The sequence below is a fragment of the Toxorhynchites rutilus genome, chromosome 3 (assembly GCF_029784135.1).
Source record: "Toxorhynchites rutilus septentrionalis strain SRP chromosome 3, ASM2978413v1, whole genome shotgun sequence".
Classification (NCBI taxonomy): Eukaryota; Metazoa; Arthropoda; class Insecta; order Diptera; family Culicidae; genus Toxorhynchites; species Toxorhynchites rutilus.
Genome location: NC_073746.1, coordinates 145,542,209 through 145,559,588, shown reverse-complemented (window position 1 = coordinate 145,559,588; position 17,380 = coordinate 145,542,209). Strand labels below are relative to the sequence as shown.

The 17,380-nt window shown below is 42.2% G+C and overlaps 2 protein-coding genes across 7 annotated transcripts in view; one reads left to right on the top strand and one right to left on the bottom strand.

Moving 5' to 3' along the window:
- The first annotated feature begins 760 nt into the window (after nt 1-760).
- LOC129773114 (uncharacterized) lies at nt 761-10,823 on the top strand. Its single transcript, XM_055776674.1, has 2 exons — nt 761-1,352; nt 10,253-10,823. The coding sequence occupies exons 1-2, from the start codon at nt 902-904 to the stop codon at nt 10,411-10,413; spliced, it is 612 nt and encodes a 203-aa protein (XP_055632649.1). The 5' UTR covers nt 761-901; the 3' UTR covers nt 10,414-10,823.
- Nucleotides 10,401-17,380, bottom strand: part of LOC129773113 (uncharacterized) — a 281,523-nt gene continuing 274,543 nt past the window's right edge. For all 6 annotated transcript variants that reach the window (XM_055776668.1, XM_055776667.1, XM_055776669.1 and 3 more), the window contains one exon: nt 10,401-17,346. In XM_055776668.1, the coding sequence (XP_055632643.1) occupies nt 15,731-17,346 (1,616 nt within the window). In that variant the 3' untranslated portion in view covers nt 10,401-15,730. The remainder of the gene's footprint in view (nt 17,347-17,380) is intronic.

The following is a 17,380-nucleotide window of genomic DNA, read 5'->3' as shown; positions in this document are numbered from 1 at the left end:
TAAATACTCATATATAAAATTGGCGATTCGTGAGGCTATAATAAAAGATTTACAAAAATATTTTGCTCCATTTGGTTTTTTTTTCTATGTCTGTAATAAATTGTATATGAGTATGGCAAAAGTCATATTAGGTGCGTTGACAATTCATGAATATATTCATATTAGATCGAAATTCAATTTGAACATAATCGCTATTATAGTCGGTCAAAGTTGCATATTCATCCAAACTAATTCGGTAAGCATTTGCCATGTATGTATATGGCCTCCACTTTTGCATGCATATGCCAGTTAGGTGCATTATATGCCAACCAAAATTTAGGGCATATGATGTTATATATACGCTTGTTATGCGATTTAATGTTTGCTGGGTTACTTGTAACACTCCATACTCAGACAGACAGGATATATTATTATCAACAAAAAAATCCGACATCCGATATTGTGCAGCTGTCAGGGAGAATATATACATATTAATATAAAAATGTGAGACTGGAACTGAGAAAAAGATAATCAAGCACAATGGAGAAGTAGGTTTCTATTGGTTAATTTAATTTACGGGATTTTGGCATTTTACTAAAAGGTGGTGGAGAAATGTCATAATATCTGGCATCCCTGCATTAGTCAGTGCACTGATAAAAAGAATGCAAATTTTAAATCAGTCAATTAGAGGCGAATGAACTGCAAAGTTTAAAGCCTCTTAAAAACAAAGAAACAAACAAATCAGTCAATTTCTATTTAGTATAAACGCACCATAACACATATTTACCGGCGCTGACAGGGAAGACGGAGAAAAATAAACAATATAGTTGTTGTTTTGCATTGATATTTTTGAAAATTATTTTGTGTTTTCAGTCTCTAGAGTCCTCACATTTTGGCTCTAAAAACGGAAGGAACTTGCAACATGAACCTAAACTTCTTACTAACGGAAATTTCGCTTCAGCTTCTGGATAACACATTTTACAATGTCAATGGTCAGGAAACTGATAACATGAAGGATTTATTTTCGGCGCAAAATTCGGCACAGCATAATAATGGGCAGACAAAAATGAATAAAGATTCTAGCAATAACGATCTACTGACGTTGCTAGGAGTAGGAACCTTGGACGAAACTCTACTGGATGATGTGAATAGCTACACCGAAAGCCAGTACCGCGGATTCGTAGCGAACATGCGTGAGCGAGTGGAAGCTATGCCAGGGGGAGAGGAAAGTTCCGGTGCGGTTCGATCGGAGATACACGCTGATCTTTGTGAAGTGCGAATCAAAGCACGGCGGGAATATGTAAAAATGTTGAACCACTCCAAGAAAATGAGAGATATTTATCTGGATGCACTCCCACATGGTTCGGACAAAGGTGAGTGGTGAGAGAATGGAGAAATGTTGATGAGACAAGTTTGATACTTCGTAGAATTCAAATAGGCGGGAATATTATTATTAGATGTTGGTATAAATATGCCTTCAAAAGTGTAGGTCGTCAAAAACAATCCATTTATTGTCACGGCGATTTTTTTTAGAAAAAAACAATCGGTTAAACACTTAACCCATTAACCCTGTAAAAATATTTTTCTAACAAAAGCCATTGGTGCAACTTTGATTATTCGTGTTACAGAAATCGTATAAATCGAGTTAAACTTATGCATTAAAAACTAATTTCGGATGGCGATAAAAAAAACTACGGAAGATAATTCAATGGACTTTTTTCCTTATTAAGCCTTCTACAATTAGCTTCGACGCCCCTATTAGTTGATTTGCAGTAAACATGGTCAATCAACTGCGCTCGATGCTTTGTACTGCAGCTCCACCCCGGAACGAAGAAGTTGGACATCGTGTGGCACTTCGTGTCTGTCTGATATAGCTGATTCAGGATTTGAAACATCCTCTAACTTCCGGAGAAAAGCGAGAGCGTCGAACGTAAACCTAGTTTCGGCCGCCCGAATGTGCTGCTCAATCGTAAAATGCAGCAGAAGCTAAAAAGGAAGGCCGAGAGCAAGATGGCCTCATCGTTCCGCACCTTTGCCTAAACAGTAGGGGCAACCGACTAAACGGTGAAGAAGTACCTTAAAATGAACATTTTTATGCGAAAGCGTCAGTTGAGGACGGCGGTGTCTGAGCGGAAGGTAATCTCCCAATAGGAGTGTTTCCTTCTCAGTAGTCAAATAAATTATGAGAGCTTGAGGATTTCATGTCTTTATTAGTTGGAAGGTAAAACTAGAATAAGCACAAATCTAAAAGCATGTCACTCCTGCTTCTGTCATGGCTACTGTGATCTATCAACAGTCATGGTAGCCAAGGTAGCATCTCTCCCTCTAATTTGGTAGCAGTGGTAATCTTGAAACTTGATTGGTTGATGTTGTGGGTGAAATTTTGGTTTGGGTGACTGTCGTAACAGGTCCAAAGTTGTCCTCATCTTGCGTCCAAGCATTACCTCGGCTGGAGATTGTCCACTCAAAACCGCTGATGGAGTGGATCTGTAGACGTACAGGAACGTTTGAAGCGCAGTAAGGGTTGACCTCTCTCCTTCGCCGACAATTTTCTTCAGCGATCTCTTCAAGGTGTCCACAAACCTCTCCGCTTGCCCGTTTGATTGTGGATGATACGGAGCTGTACGGAAATGGACGATCCCAAATTCTTCTTAGTGGCGATCTTCAGACTCTCGTGGGTGACTGGAAATCTTGAATAGAGTCATGGAAACAGGAACTAACGTCATCTTCGACTCGAACCATAGCGATGACTGCTTCTTCGTCGGGTTTCGGATGGTTGCTGATAAGCCGGGAAAGTACGTCAGCGTAACCGAAATCTTGAGTTGATACGTATTCGATGTGGAAATCGTATCCCACAAGTGTCAGGGCCCATCGTTGGAGTCGATTTGCGGTATGTACAGGAATGCCCTTTTTGGATCCGAAAATTCTCAGCAATGGTTGATGGTCCGTTTGAAGCGTGAACCGACGACCCCACAGCAAACGATGTAACTTCGTGCAAGCAAAAACCAATGCCAACGCTTCTTTTTTGATTTGGCTATAGTTCTGCTGCTACAGTCAGCGATCTCGATGCATGTGACACAGCCTTGATGATGCCGTTCGGAAAACGATGAAGAATAACTGCACCAATGCCAGTTTTTGACGCATCTCCTGCCACGATAATCTCTTGCTCTGGATTGTAGTGGGTGAGCAACAGACCAGATTGTAGCACTTTTTTGATGTTTTGGAAAGCGTGCTGACACTCCTTACTCCAATCGAACTTCGTGTCCTTTTTCAGAAGGTTGTCTAACGGATGGCGTAGTTGGTGCATCTCGCGGACGAATTTGCCGTACAAGTTGACTGCACCCAAGAACGAGCGCAAGGTGGGAACGTAAGTTGGTGCGGGCATTTTCGAAATGGCTGCAATCTTGGCTGGATCGGGTTGGATACCTTTAGCAGAAACGATATGTCCAAGATACTTGATTTGATCCTGGTGGAATCGGCACTTCTCCACACGTAGACGGAATCCATAGTCACGCAGACGGTTGAAAAGCATGTGGATGATTCGGTTATGATCCACGAGAGTCTTGCTGTGCACCAGAATATCGTCGAGGAAAACTTCCACACCACGTAGACCCGAAACCATTTTCGCCATTAGCTGCTGGAATGCACCGGGTGCTGACTTGACCCCTGGAGCCAATCGGTTGAAACGGAATAACCCACGGTGGGTGTTAATCGTCAACAGCTTCTTGGATTCGTCATCGACCTCCACCTGAAGGTAGGCATCCGACAGGTCGATGATGCTGAAAACTTGACTGCCGGATAGCTTGCTGAAGATCTCCTCCGGGGTAGGAAGAGGGTGGGTGTTGGTCTCCAGTGCTGCGTTGAGCCCAGTCGAGTAATCGGCACATACACGCACTTTTCCCCCCGGTTTCTTGACAACGACGATGGGTGCTGCCCAGTCCTAAAAATCGACCGGCGGAAGTGCTGATCAGAGGAAGGCGAAAAATTGGAAAGATTCACCTGATTGCAGTTGGCAGCAAGCGGCTTCGACCATAAGTCAAACGCGTCCAAACAGTCCAGTCCGATGACGTTCAGATATTCAACTGATGTGATGTAGCAGACCGATGCCTTCGTAGTTTTCCCTATAGTATTCGAGTGGTTCCCTTGATGCCGTTGATGCTTCTACGCTAGTCACCGTTGATGACGGTGAGCCAATCATTTTCCACGTGTGTGTGCTGATAACGGTGATGTCGGAACCACAGTCCAATTGGAGCTCGGCCGATTTTCCGTTGAAATTGACGGTGATGAACCTTCTACGGACCTTCTACGGACTACGGACCTGCTTCACGATTTGAATAACCTTCGTGTTGAAAGGCTTCTTCTTCTTGGAACCAGCTTTCGACTCCGTAGTTGATGACTTGGAAAAAAAACCACAGTATCCGTCTTTGTGGCCCACTTTCCCGCACTGTTTGCAGGTGTGCTTCGAAAATTTGCAGTCCTTCACAAAATGCATTGCGCCGCATTGCCAACACGGTGATGGAGGTGTCTTGATGTCTGCTGATGACTTCATCTGGTTGTTCGGCTGCTTCTTTGACTGCCGAACTGCCTGGACCGCTGAAGATGTCGGTTTCTTCTCGACCAACGCCGTGTCGTGTTTAAGATTCGACAGTCGTTGGCACTCGGTGACCAGTCCTGCCAGGTTGATGGTTTCAGCTTGATCGGACTCGAGCTTCGACAGAAGTCGGGTCCTGACGTCGGTGTCCTTCGATGACTTGAAACCGCAGATGAACACCAGGCTCTTGAACTGATCCACGGTGAGCTTCTGAAGTTCAAAATCCTCACATTGACGGTTGACGATTCCAGCATACGTTACGAAATCGTCGGCTTCGTTCTTCTCAATATTGAGGCAGTCGTAGCGCTTGCTGAACAGAGATTTATGCTGACCAAAAATCTGCTTCATCTCGTCTACAACTTCGTCGAAGGTGAAATCGCGTGGGTGGGACGGCAGCAGGTAGTTGAGGAATTTCTCGTGCACCGGAACACTGAGACTCCGCAGCAAAAGTCTAACCTTCGCGGCATCGTCCAAGCTTCTGCCATCCTGCCTGAATAGATCCTCGTACTTAGAAAACCAGCGATCGAAAGTCAACCCGTTTTCCGGATCGAAGTGAAACTCCTTAAGGTTGGTTGCAAGGGATTCGAGAATTTTCTCTGGAGCGTTTTGCTGTGTTGACGTTGCTTGGTTACCGGTGAACTGTTCCAGTAACTTCATCAAACGGCTGTTTTGCTCGGCCATTTGCTGCATCACAACGGACAACGGAATTTCTCCTCCACTTGCTCCAGCTTCGGATCCGGCTTGAGTTCCATATTCGGTGGTCATCTCGGAAGAATCTTCAGGCTTCAACCTCGTCGCCAAAAATGTTACCTTCTCAGTAGTCAAATAAATTATGAGAGTTTGAGGATTTCATGTCTTTATTAGTTGGAAGGTAAAACTAGAATAAGCACAAATCTAAAAGCATGTCACTCCTGCTTCTGTCATGGCTACTGTGATCTATCAACAGTCATGGTAGCCAAGGTAGCAAGGAGCGACTAAAGATGCTGGTGAAAAACATTTTCCCAGCGAAGCGCGATGTCGTGGTCATAATAGATAACGAGACCTACTTGTCAATGGACTGCAACCACTGGCATGGGACCGGGTACTTTACACCACCCATCGAGAGGGTATGAGATGACGTCAAATATGTTCCCACACCTAGCTCTTAAGGTGGAATTCCATATATTCAACATGCTACATGCTACAAGTCTGTTTTTTGCTCTACCTTTCATATTTAAAATTTTACATGCAAAATGTCTTCGAAAGACTTTTAGAGCTTACTAATACAAATATTTTTCGATGCAGAACTCTCAACTTTACTCAAAGTTATTGATATTTCTTCCCAAAAAACATGCTCTTTCATTTGTTTGTCATTCTTTCTGGGGCGAACGTAAACAAAGTTTGTTGGCGGCATTTGAAAGAACATATTTCACGCAACATGATGTGTGATTTGTGATGAGTTTTTGGGTAAAAAACCATCAATAATTTTAAGTAGGATTAAGATATAGACAAGTTCTGCATCGCAAAATGTTGGTATCGATAAGCTCTAAATGTTGCATGAAGACAGTTTTGATGTAGAATTTAAAATATAAAAGTTCAAGCAGAAAAAACACGTTTTTTCATGGTCACCCTAATGCAACTCAGATAGAAGGCGCTAGTAATTAGTAATACTAGTAATTCTATCGAGCGTCCCAAAATTTGTCAGTGAGAGGTAGGCACTTGCTCTTTTGTTTTGATCATGGCTTTCACATTATCTGATCACTGGTGTACACGACCTTACAGATGGATAGTTTAACTCTTTCTGTATTGATAAAACATAGTTTTCATGCTGAAATATCTTTATTTCGTGTTTGCACCTCATTTTCAGTCGTTTATCGCGTTATCCGCGATTTCCGTTATTCGTGGTGGCCTAGATCTTAGTTCTTCTCCTTCGCGACAAGGCGAACAAGAACCCCCGAGGTCTCCGGACAACGCGGACGTTTCCTCACTGGCCACACGGTTGAATGGCTCGAGAACTAATCAAGTAAATTGAATCAAGCTTGACATATAGAGGTTTCAGGGATTGATAAATGTTTCTATGGTGGTTCGACGCTCCTCCCCCCTTTTTAAAAGGAGGCAGCCATACAAATAAAACACAAACTTCTGCATAACTCGAGAACTAATCAAACAAATGGAACAAATTGAAAATTTTTGGAAAATTCGAAAAATTTAATTCGCATATGTTCTACAATTACATATTGACAAGCGTTGTTTGCGCTACGGGAAATTGATCTTTGTTCGAAAGTGGAAATGGATTTTAATGTGATAAAACGCACTCCTATATCGTCTTCTATCTATATCATTGGTTTTCAACCTTTTTTGCTCTTTTCCCCCCTTTGCGGAAATTAATCCCAGTGCTTCATCCCTATCAGTATTTTGTAAGAAAGTTTGTAGCATATCAGTGAAGTAATGTAAGAATACGAACGGGTTTCAAGTTTCGCAACAAATTTGATTTTATACTTGTATCTGATAACAAAAAAGGTTTATAAAGTTTTGACAAGTCAGTATGGCACCTGCGCCTGTACGATTTCCGCCAAAATCGTAATTCTTGAGAACGTTGTCGAAAAAGCACACCTTATGTCTTCGATATCCACTTTGTGTAGGAAATCAGATTCACTTAAATTCTATGCGAAAGACAACAACATTTGTAACGTTTGTTCCGCATATCAGGATAAGAATCGATCATTTGTAGATTGAAGACTTTGTTCTGAAATTGATCCGAAACCTTCATCACTGCCACTCGGAAGACATTTCAAACCATGTCCAAATTTGTTCTTTGATATAAGGAAAATATGTTTCAAGTTTACACGGGATAAGTCTTGACAAATGCTGTACAATTTCCTTTTTTATGGTCTTCTGTACTGTTTCGTCGTCTTTTCCGTCATCGTTCACTGACGAAAGCCTTTCAAACATTTCGAAGTTGTTCAATTGAACATTACATCTTAGATTTAGAACGCAAATTTTAGCGTCTCCAATAATGTTTTTGTGGCAATTTTTGCTAATAATTGTCATCGTCAAAACGAAGTAAATGTGCAATATTCCCTGGCGCAATTCCCCGCTTTCAATGACTAAATTCCCCACTAGGGGGGAATTCCCCACCGGTTGAAAATGATTGATCTATATAAATAAAAATGGATAGCCGAATGTGTTGAAAAGAGCGAACCTAGAGAAAGGAGTTGTCCGATTTAGGGCTGTCTTTATTCATATTTGTATTCATATGTCTATAATATTTTCTGTATCAAACATTTATTCATATTATTTGCAAGTGGATGAGAAATCTTACACGAGAATTGTGTCTGAAAATAATCTGATATTATAATGTCGCGAAGTACTGAACTTTTATAGTAAAACATTATTTTAAAGGGTAGATTGGTTGATCAATCAATGAACAGTTCTGCGATTGGACCCATGAATGTTCGCCTAGTAAGAAAACAAGGATGTGATAACGAAAAATAAATTTTGGACGGGACGTAGTTTGCCGGGTCAGCTAGTTAAGAATAAGAAGGAGAGAGAAGAAATCAAAAGTTGAAATGAGTTGAAATTCTCGTGACGTGAACACTTTTGCTTATTGTATTACTGTTAATTTGTTAATCTGTATCTGCCTGTAAAATTAATTAATGTACCTAGGGGCACTGTTTAGGCCTTTTTACTGAGACGAACCAGCCCAGGAGGCTGAAAGTACTACTTCAATAATTTCGTGGTCAAAAGAAAGTTGATACCCATTCGAAATTAGTATTTTTCTAATGCGTCGTGCACAGATTACGTAACACTAAAAATGCCATTTTTTGACCCCCTCCCCCCCCCCCCCCCCTATTTAACAAAAAGTAACGCAAGACAAACCCCCCTCCTCCTTATGTTACGTAACGCTAATCTTCACACAAAGTGAAAGTCGTTCGTTCGACATAGAAAAATTAGATATCTGCCTAGGTCGGAATCAAATTTTCTTACAGATGTTTCTTATATGCAAGTAGTGACATCAGAGGAACTTTCGACAAGTTCATAGCATTTTGAATTCGGCGTTAAGCTAAGAGGAACATGGACTCATATAAATTGATGTTGATTTACACTACTCCTTGGTGCAATGCAGTAGTTCCTGTCGTTACATTTCACTACTTGCAAAAGGCTCTGGGTTGTCCTCAAGTGACGAGTAAAACAGTCGGCTTAATATCGTACTAATTCCGCATTATTGATTGACATAAAAGTCATTGATTAGACGATGTTGATGGTATCCACGTAATCCCTGGAAACATATACACTGTAATAAAAATACATTGCTTTATTGAGGTGCAATGGAAATTTATTCAGTTACCTTGTAAATACCTTCATTATGATACATTTCAAGTACACAAAAATGTAATGACAGTAATGAATGAAAAGGTAGCATAATAAGGCGGAACTGGGGAACTGTCAACGCTTGAGAAGGACACAAAGTTACTGTATAGCTAATGCTGAGGATATGGACAGGACAGGATTTTTTCATTCTAAACAATTTAATCGAGTATGGTTTTATTTAAATTTCTATTTGTTATTCAAACTTTGTTCGTCCAACAATTTGATGGTTCAGCAGATGGCCCTAACAGTTATTGTTTTGTTCGCGCCCAGTTCAATAGCTTCTATTTCTACGTCTTCAACACCTATGTAGATATCTTCCGATGCCTTTCTAAATCTCCAAAGTCTGGTCCTGGAACTTCAGGTTTGATGTATTCTTGGCATATACTACACAAAAAAGTAAGATAAAGTCTTCTGCTGTCCGAATTTATCTGAGTGAATTCAGGTGTTTCAGTTTGTTTTGTTTAATTTCACAATCAATAGCAAAAACTAGTTAAAAAAACAGGAGAATAGGATTTCGGTCGTAGTCGAATCTCTTTAGGTTATGCTTAACGACTGATTTCAGTGAGTGGTTCGAGCTTTGATATTTCCTGAACTGATTTGATCCCTTCTTTTCGCTTTGAAATGTGCATTTTCAATCCATTTGAAAAATATATTTTAAAAGGAAATTAATTTTCACGACAGTATGGATGCACTTTTCGAATTTACATTCTCTGTACTTCAGTAGGGAAAGGATAAACGATGTTATTTATTTATTATAACGCTATATGAATAAAATAGGTGAGATGGGAAAAATATCATCAACCTAAAGCCATTCTTGCAACGTTATTTTGAAAAATCTGTTAATTTTGTATGAAACATTGTAATATTGTAATAGATATTGTAACTCTGTTCAAGATGCATCTATCTGTGCTTGCTTATTGACTGCTGTTAAATCCATTACAACAAGTGCTTTATCATCTTGGCTCAAGAAACATACATCATTCGGTCTCAGAATCGAAACTAGCTGCTAAAGCATATAGGGGCCCGTGCAGATTATTTAGGAATAAAAATTGAATTTTGTTAAGTAACGATCACGGCTGCCCCCCTCCCCCTATGCCATATTAAGTAACGAAATATTGACCCCCTGCCCCCCCCCTCCCCCTACTCGCGTTACATAATTTGTGCACGACGCCTAATGTATTAGAATAGTTCAGCTGAAGATCACAAACTATGGCAGTTTGTCAAACCAGCTTTGCGACGAGAAATTCCAAACGAATAATGTGAAGTTGCAAATCAAGAAATTATTACCAGAAGGTGTTAGAAAATGACAAGACGTTTTGTTTCACATTCCAGATTGGGAATCAGCAAAGTACAACGAGGAGGAGCGCAATATGCTGCTGAATGAGTACAATAGTCTGCTCTACCTGCTGAAGCACGTCTTGGCGGACGTCCAAGATCGGATGCAATGTGAGCGAGCTCTTCGAATAATCGAAGGAGCTAGAGAAACAACGTGAGTTTGTTTTTATCATCGCTTTATTTAAATATTGTATTAATTATTGATTTACATCTTCGGGGATGCGAATTAAATATTGTTTATTAGAGAAAATATTGTTTTTCACACGATTGGCCTACATGAGCGACTTGAATAGATCCTATTATTAACATTGCTTTCGTCGTAATGATAAAAAATGAGGAGGAGGCTCCCTGCATTACATATAGCTATAAAACATATCTAAGTTGAATCGCTAAGATCGCTGTTGTGCAGCGGAAGCTTTATCGGGCTGCCCACTGTAATCCTTGATAACGATTTGAAAAAGTTAAGACGATTATACCTTCGATCACATAATGTCGCTAATAGCGGGTAATAAAATGTTTTTTTACGGTTCAATTTCGTTCCTATAGCATTACTTCTAAATTAGTTTAATCATTGCGTTTTTGCTTTATTTTTTATCACAAGTTCCGGTAATACTTTGGTCGCCGTTATTCTTTCTTCCTCTGGTCTCTAATTAATTGTGTCCCTGTCTCATGTTCCTAAAACTAACAAAGAGCAAGATGATATCTTTATGTGGGAATGCGATGCTGTTTGCTTTATAAGCGCGAATAGCGTATTTCTTCCGGCGTATGGATTGGGAGCTTCGAGGAAGTGTTAAAGGCACGTATTTTGAGCGTATATACATGATTGTGGTTAGGCTCGAAGAGTAACGAAGCCCAGTCATGGTATGTAATTAATCTGGTAGTGTCGATGGATACACAATCATTGTAAAAGTGTTATATTTTAAAAATTGTTGTAGCATGTTATAATACAGTATCCAAATTTGCGTTCGAATACACTCGTTTATTGGTGCTATCACTGAATACAAAGTAGGGCAGATGGGAGCTATATGACCAGGTGGGGCAAAATGAACCATCATTCGTTTGTGCTTGTTATTGAACCATTCACACTTATTTTCCAACAATTGTGTTAGAAATACTTTTCTTAAGTACCTCCGTGAAAAACGGTATTCAAAACAAAAAAAAAACGGAATTGTTTGATAAAGATATTGAAAGAAATTTCACATTGACTGATTATCACGAAAATATATACTCGTAAGTAACATCAGGCAACAAAATAAGCTCTGTACGCTTCATACTGAAATTTACGACACTGCTCTTTATGTCAATTCGTACTAGTATTATTTCTGAACATTTCCACTGATTTATTGCGCTGCTTTGTCGTTTTATGTGAAATATCGGTTCATTTTTTCGAGCGGGACAGGATGGGCATACCTGCATGGGGCAGTACAACTAGGTATGTTCTCAACATAACCTGTAAACAAAGTTGTCAAAATTTGTAAACAGACCAGCTTGAACGCGGTCATCGAAACAGGTAGGTCAGTGCGACATACTGCTTTAGTGGTATTGGTATTTTTCACCCTTTTAATAGCCAAAAGCCAATAGCCGGAATAGATTGGTTAGCTGGTTTTCGGAAGCGCCACTCACAACTTTCACTTCGGACACCAGAAGCAACTTCCGCCGCCAGAGCACAAGGATTCTATCGCGTTGCAGTCGGGAAATTCTACAATTTACTGGAGGACGAACAGCAAAAATACAATATTCCAGCAGTAAGGCAATTCAACGTCGGTGGGACATCAGTGATTCCGGTAACTATCTTTTTCCCGTAGGAGCAGCAAGTAAACTAAAAATTATTATCTTCATTCAACAGGTGCAGACCAAAATCCTAGCAATGTGGGGAAAAAGGCAGGTGGGCACTATAACTTCAGCTGAGCGCGGGGTGCTGAGTACGGCCTGCGTGTGTATGTCAGCAGTGGGGGATTTTGTTCCACCCTTTCTCATTTTTCCGACAGCTATGATAACAGATAAGCTGAAGGAAGGTGCTCCATCGGACTTTGGAGAACACCGGCTACCTTCGGGACTGCTACTACTGTACTCTGGCATACGAGGTGACAACGCTCCACACCATCGTGGAATTAGCTTCCAGCCTAGCGTGTGGGCCCACGCGGCACTCTTGAAGTGAGAGCCTATAAGCAGCAGAGTGATCGTAGCCAGATTCAGAACACGGGTGCGAAACCTTACAATAATCCAGAGTTACGCGTCAACCAACGCTGCCGAGCCACAGGAGAAGGAGAGCTCTACAGTCAGCTAAATGCTGTCGTGGACAAGATTTCGAGAGGTGACATCAAGATCTTGATGGGCGACTTCAACGCGAAGATAGGTTCCGACAATATGGTCTGGGAGAGATGAGCGAAAACGGCGAACTGCTTGCAGAGTTTAGTGGCAACAACGACATGGTGAATGGGGACACGTTCTTCCCCCATAGAGCAGCACACAAAGTTACGTGAGTCTCAGGTGACAGTTACACTGAGAACCAAATCGACCACATCTGCATCAATCGAATGTTTAGACGGAGCCTGCTTGGCGTGCGGAATGAACGCAGTGCCGACATCGCTTCCGACTACCATCTTCTCATCGGAGGAACTCGTCTACGCGTAGCGCGAGGGAGAAAAAATTCGGTCGTCGTTTCAACACGCGCCGATTAGAAGATCCTAACGTGAAAAGGTTTTTTTGTGGATAAACTTGGAACCCGAACCGAGGATGTTCCTGCTGGTGACTGCTTCGAGGACGAGTGGACTGCCATCAAGAACCCCTTAATCGCAACCAGAGAGGATAATCAGAGTGAACTGCGCATCCGAAGAAAAGAATGGATCTCGGAGGACACCTGAAAGAAGATAGGTGATATAAGGGACGCGATAGAGCTACAAAGAACCAGGAGGGGAAAAGATACAGCCCGTCGTTGGTATCAGATGAAACGTTGGTTCGAGCACTTCGAGCAACCAGTCACCAACACCCCAGCGTGAGCCGCCTCCAGTGAGACGCACTTCACGTGTCAACACACAGGCGCGTCATTGCGAGAGATAGAAGCAGCAATTCAGATGTACGAAATCCAACAAAGCTCCGGGGGTTGATCGCATATCAGCCGAGATGCTCAAAGTTGACCACGCACTATCCGCAGAAATTTTGCATCATTTATTCGTAAATGTTTGGGGAACTGCAACATTTCCGGCCGACAGGGCATCCTCATCAAGGTTCCAAAGAAAGGGGACCTGAGTGAATGCGACAACTGGCGAGGCATCATGCTGCTGGGCGTAGTTTTTAAAGTCCTGTGCAAGTTAATCCTCAATCGGGTCAAGGACAAGATAGATGCGACGCTCCGACAGCAGCAGGCGAGATTTAGAGCTGGTAGGGTAACGACCACATTGCTACGCTGCGCATCAATGTTGAGCAAATCAATGAATTGCGGGAGTCCCTTTACCTGGTGTTCATCGATTATGAGAAAGCTTTCGACCGAAGAACGAGGCCTTTGCGTGCAGAATCTTACACAACGGGATCTTGTCTGTCCCAATCTGGGTCGCGGCTGGTGCTGGGCAATGCTGTTTACTTTCACCACTACTATTCCTCATCGTCATCGACGAGATCATAGATCACCGTTGACCGAACCGTGGGCTCCTTAGGGAGCTTACTAGGATGGAGCACATCAACGATTTTGCTTTTGCTGATGACATTGCACTAGTATCGACGCGGCGCTCTCATTTGCAGCTTGACAACCTGGCCGCATGCTCTTCTGAGGCTGGCCTGGAAATTAACGTCAGCAAGACGAAAGCTTTGGATGTCAACACGGTCACCCCTTTTAGATTCACAGCAGCTGGCAAGTAGCTGGGCAATGGCGGAACCAACATCGATATATGCGCGCAGATCAAGAAGGCGAGAGCTGCCTTTGCGAGTCGGAGGAAGTCATGGAGGTCAAATCAGATCAGTTACCACATCAAAATCAGGATCTTTAGTTCCAACGTAAAATCAGTGCTGCTTTCGCATGTGAAACATGGGGCGTATCAGCAGAGAACGTGTATCGGAATTCGGGATTAGTGGTCAGACAATTGGATCTCAAATGACGAGCTCCATCGTCGTTGCCATCAGATGCCGATTTTAACAGAAGTAAAAAATCGTGAAAGTAAAAAAACCGGAATCGTAATTGGCGGTGCGCAGCAAAAATAAGTAATGTGCTACTCCTAGATCCTTATTGTCATCCAATTTCAGCGACTGGATGGCGGCTAAAGAGTTCAACATGTAGTTTGAGCACTTTATCAATCACGTGAACTCAACGGTGACAGTCCGGTGTTCTTAATTGTTGACGGACATTGTAGTCATACCAAGAATTTTGAATTCGTTGACAAAGCTAGAAAATGCCACGTTGAAGTTTTAAGCTTACCCCTGCATTGCTCTCACATGCTTCAGCCCATTCATGTGAGCTTTATGGGACCGTTTGAAACTCACTTTTCTCGGGCGATTGAAAATTCTTTAAAAAACCAACCTGGAGAGGTAGTTACTTTGAATGAAGTGAGTGCACTGTTGGGGAAAGCATATGTCCGTGCTGAAACTTTGCCAATAGCGGTCATCGGATTTCACAAAACTGAAATCGCTTCATTCAATCGGTACGTGTTTAACGACGTCGATTTCGCGCCGACCGATGTAACAGTTCCTCTATGGGCGGCGATGGACGGAACCAATGTTACTTATGCCATTCATGGGTACATAACTGCACAGATATTCTCTGTCCCTGTTTTGAGTAACGTAAAATTGCAGTCCAATCTAGAGGCGAATGAACTGGAAAGTTTAAAGCCTCTTAAAAACAAAGAAGAAGAAGAAGCAGTCAAATCACTTTGATCCCATTGTTATTTTTTGTACATACAAACTGAATGAAATCCAATGAAACACACGTGAAAATTACGAACTTGTTACGTTATTTCTTTGTGGATTTTTTTAACTGTATTATAGTGATTTTCAACTCATTTGGCTGGTTCGTCACTTTTTACTTCCATTTTTGGTAGAATGTCGGGAGTGAGAATTGAACTCGTGACCTTTAGCGTGAGAGGCATGGATGTTACCACTACGCCAGATCGCCTCCACACTTTGTGGAAACATGTTTAAATACTTGAATCAACTAACATGGTCATATTGCCCCGCATGGTGGGCCATTTTGCCCCGTGGTGCTTTCGATCGACGGAAATGGAACACACTTTAAAAGTGAAAATTTTCCATATAAATCTTTTTTAAATCTTATTCATACAATGTACATCGATCAATAGTGTTTAACTTGTAGCATAATTTAAAAATGTTGCTACATGATTTAGGACGTATCTTTCTTAGGAGAACCATATTGCCCCTCTCTACCCTAATTATAATGATACTTATTATTTTAGAAAATGAGCCCGAAGCAGATTGCGTTCAATTTAAATGTTAAATCTTATGTTCGTAGCAATGGTCCGAGACCGGTCGCTATTTGATAGTGTTGTAGATGTTATCCTCGACGGGACTAGCCACGACCGATGCACAACGAGACCCGGCCGGGTTGTGACTGACCAACTGGCACGCATCACTGGAAGGAACATTTATGCGAATGCTGGTGAATCGCTTCTCGGGACGTGGTGGCGATTGAAAGACGACAGGGAAGACGGGAGGTTTCTGGGGAGTTACGGGAGGTGTTCTGGCCGGGCTTTCGGAGCAAATTTCAGCGTATATACTTTCCGATGGCGTTCGGGGTTCGCTTTCCTGGATGACGATCGAGTCGCGGACGCTACTGTAGGGAAGATCGTCTAGAATGCTCAACTGCGTTCGTATAGATATGTCCGCCAGTTCCTCATCCCTGCTGAGGCTCTGTAGGTCCTCAAACGAAAGTATAATTTCCGAACGCTTTTTCTCGTTTGCTTTCGACTTCTGCTTGCTGTCGTTCGACCGTTGTGGGCTTGCAAGATTGAGCAGATGTTGTATGCTGGATTGGGATTTGCTATGTTGTTTGGTCTTCACGTGGAATTCGCTGTATAATTTCTGTGTCATAAACGACTGCTGGTGAGCACTGCTTCTGATGGGGAAAAAGAGTGTATCTTCCGATTCCAGAATCATATCATCGGAGGGCTCTCTGTCGATCAAACTTATATTGTTAACAAGATCGGGCTTGTTTCTGTTCGAAATATCCATTTTACATTCGCCTTTCATTTCAATATGTTGCAATGATAAACATTTTTGTAACCTATTGTCATGGTCGGTTTCACCAGGGTTACAACTTACTATTTCATCTAGCGCTATAGTTGAGCTCGCTCTACTACCATTTTTTTCGCCGATTTCTAACTCGCCGAATCTGGTCTGTATCAGCCGGGACATATCCTTATACCGGTCTATACTCGTTTGTTTTTTCTCTTGATCTTCTTCCGAGCCAACATCTTGCCCCTGACTGCCGGTGGATCGCAAACCTCGGAACCATCTCTTCTTGTTCGGTGAAAACACCTTCATTTTCTCGCTTATTCCCGATGCCAGCGACATCGGCTGCTGGTCTGGCTCATGTTGCTGCAGTCGCTGATGCTGATGATGCAGCTGCAGCTGTTGCTGCTGTTGTATTTGCTGGCCACATTCGAGGCTCTCCAGATCATTTTTACTCAAAAATATGATAGAGTCTTCTTTTTCGTGCCCGGAGGAGGAAGTCTGGTTTCGTTCGGAACTGCTGAAAAGTCGAGTGAGCTTTTTCAACACATCGCTCCGTGCTGCCGGCCCTGTTCCAACGCTACTACTGCTACTAGGGCTGCTTAAATGGTTCAAACTGTGCGATGGTTGCTGCTGGACAGTATTGATCATCTGCTGCAGTTCCATCCAGTTGGTGTCGCTGTCGACTATTCGAGTGAAGTTATCACAGTTGAACTGGCAAAATTTTAGCACCGTTTGGATGCTCGCGTTGAGAAACATTCGTTGTTCGTTTTCGAACCCAAGGGAACACTTAGTGAACTTCATCTGTGGCGTGATGTGCAATTTACTCAGCGTGAGTGAAGATGCGAGCTCTTGTTCGTCAATTGGACACGCTACGATGAAGTTTTCGACACTGTTTTTGCCAATAGTGATGTATTCTGGGGGGAAGATTTGCACCGCGTTAGTTCATAA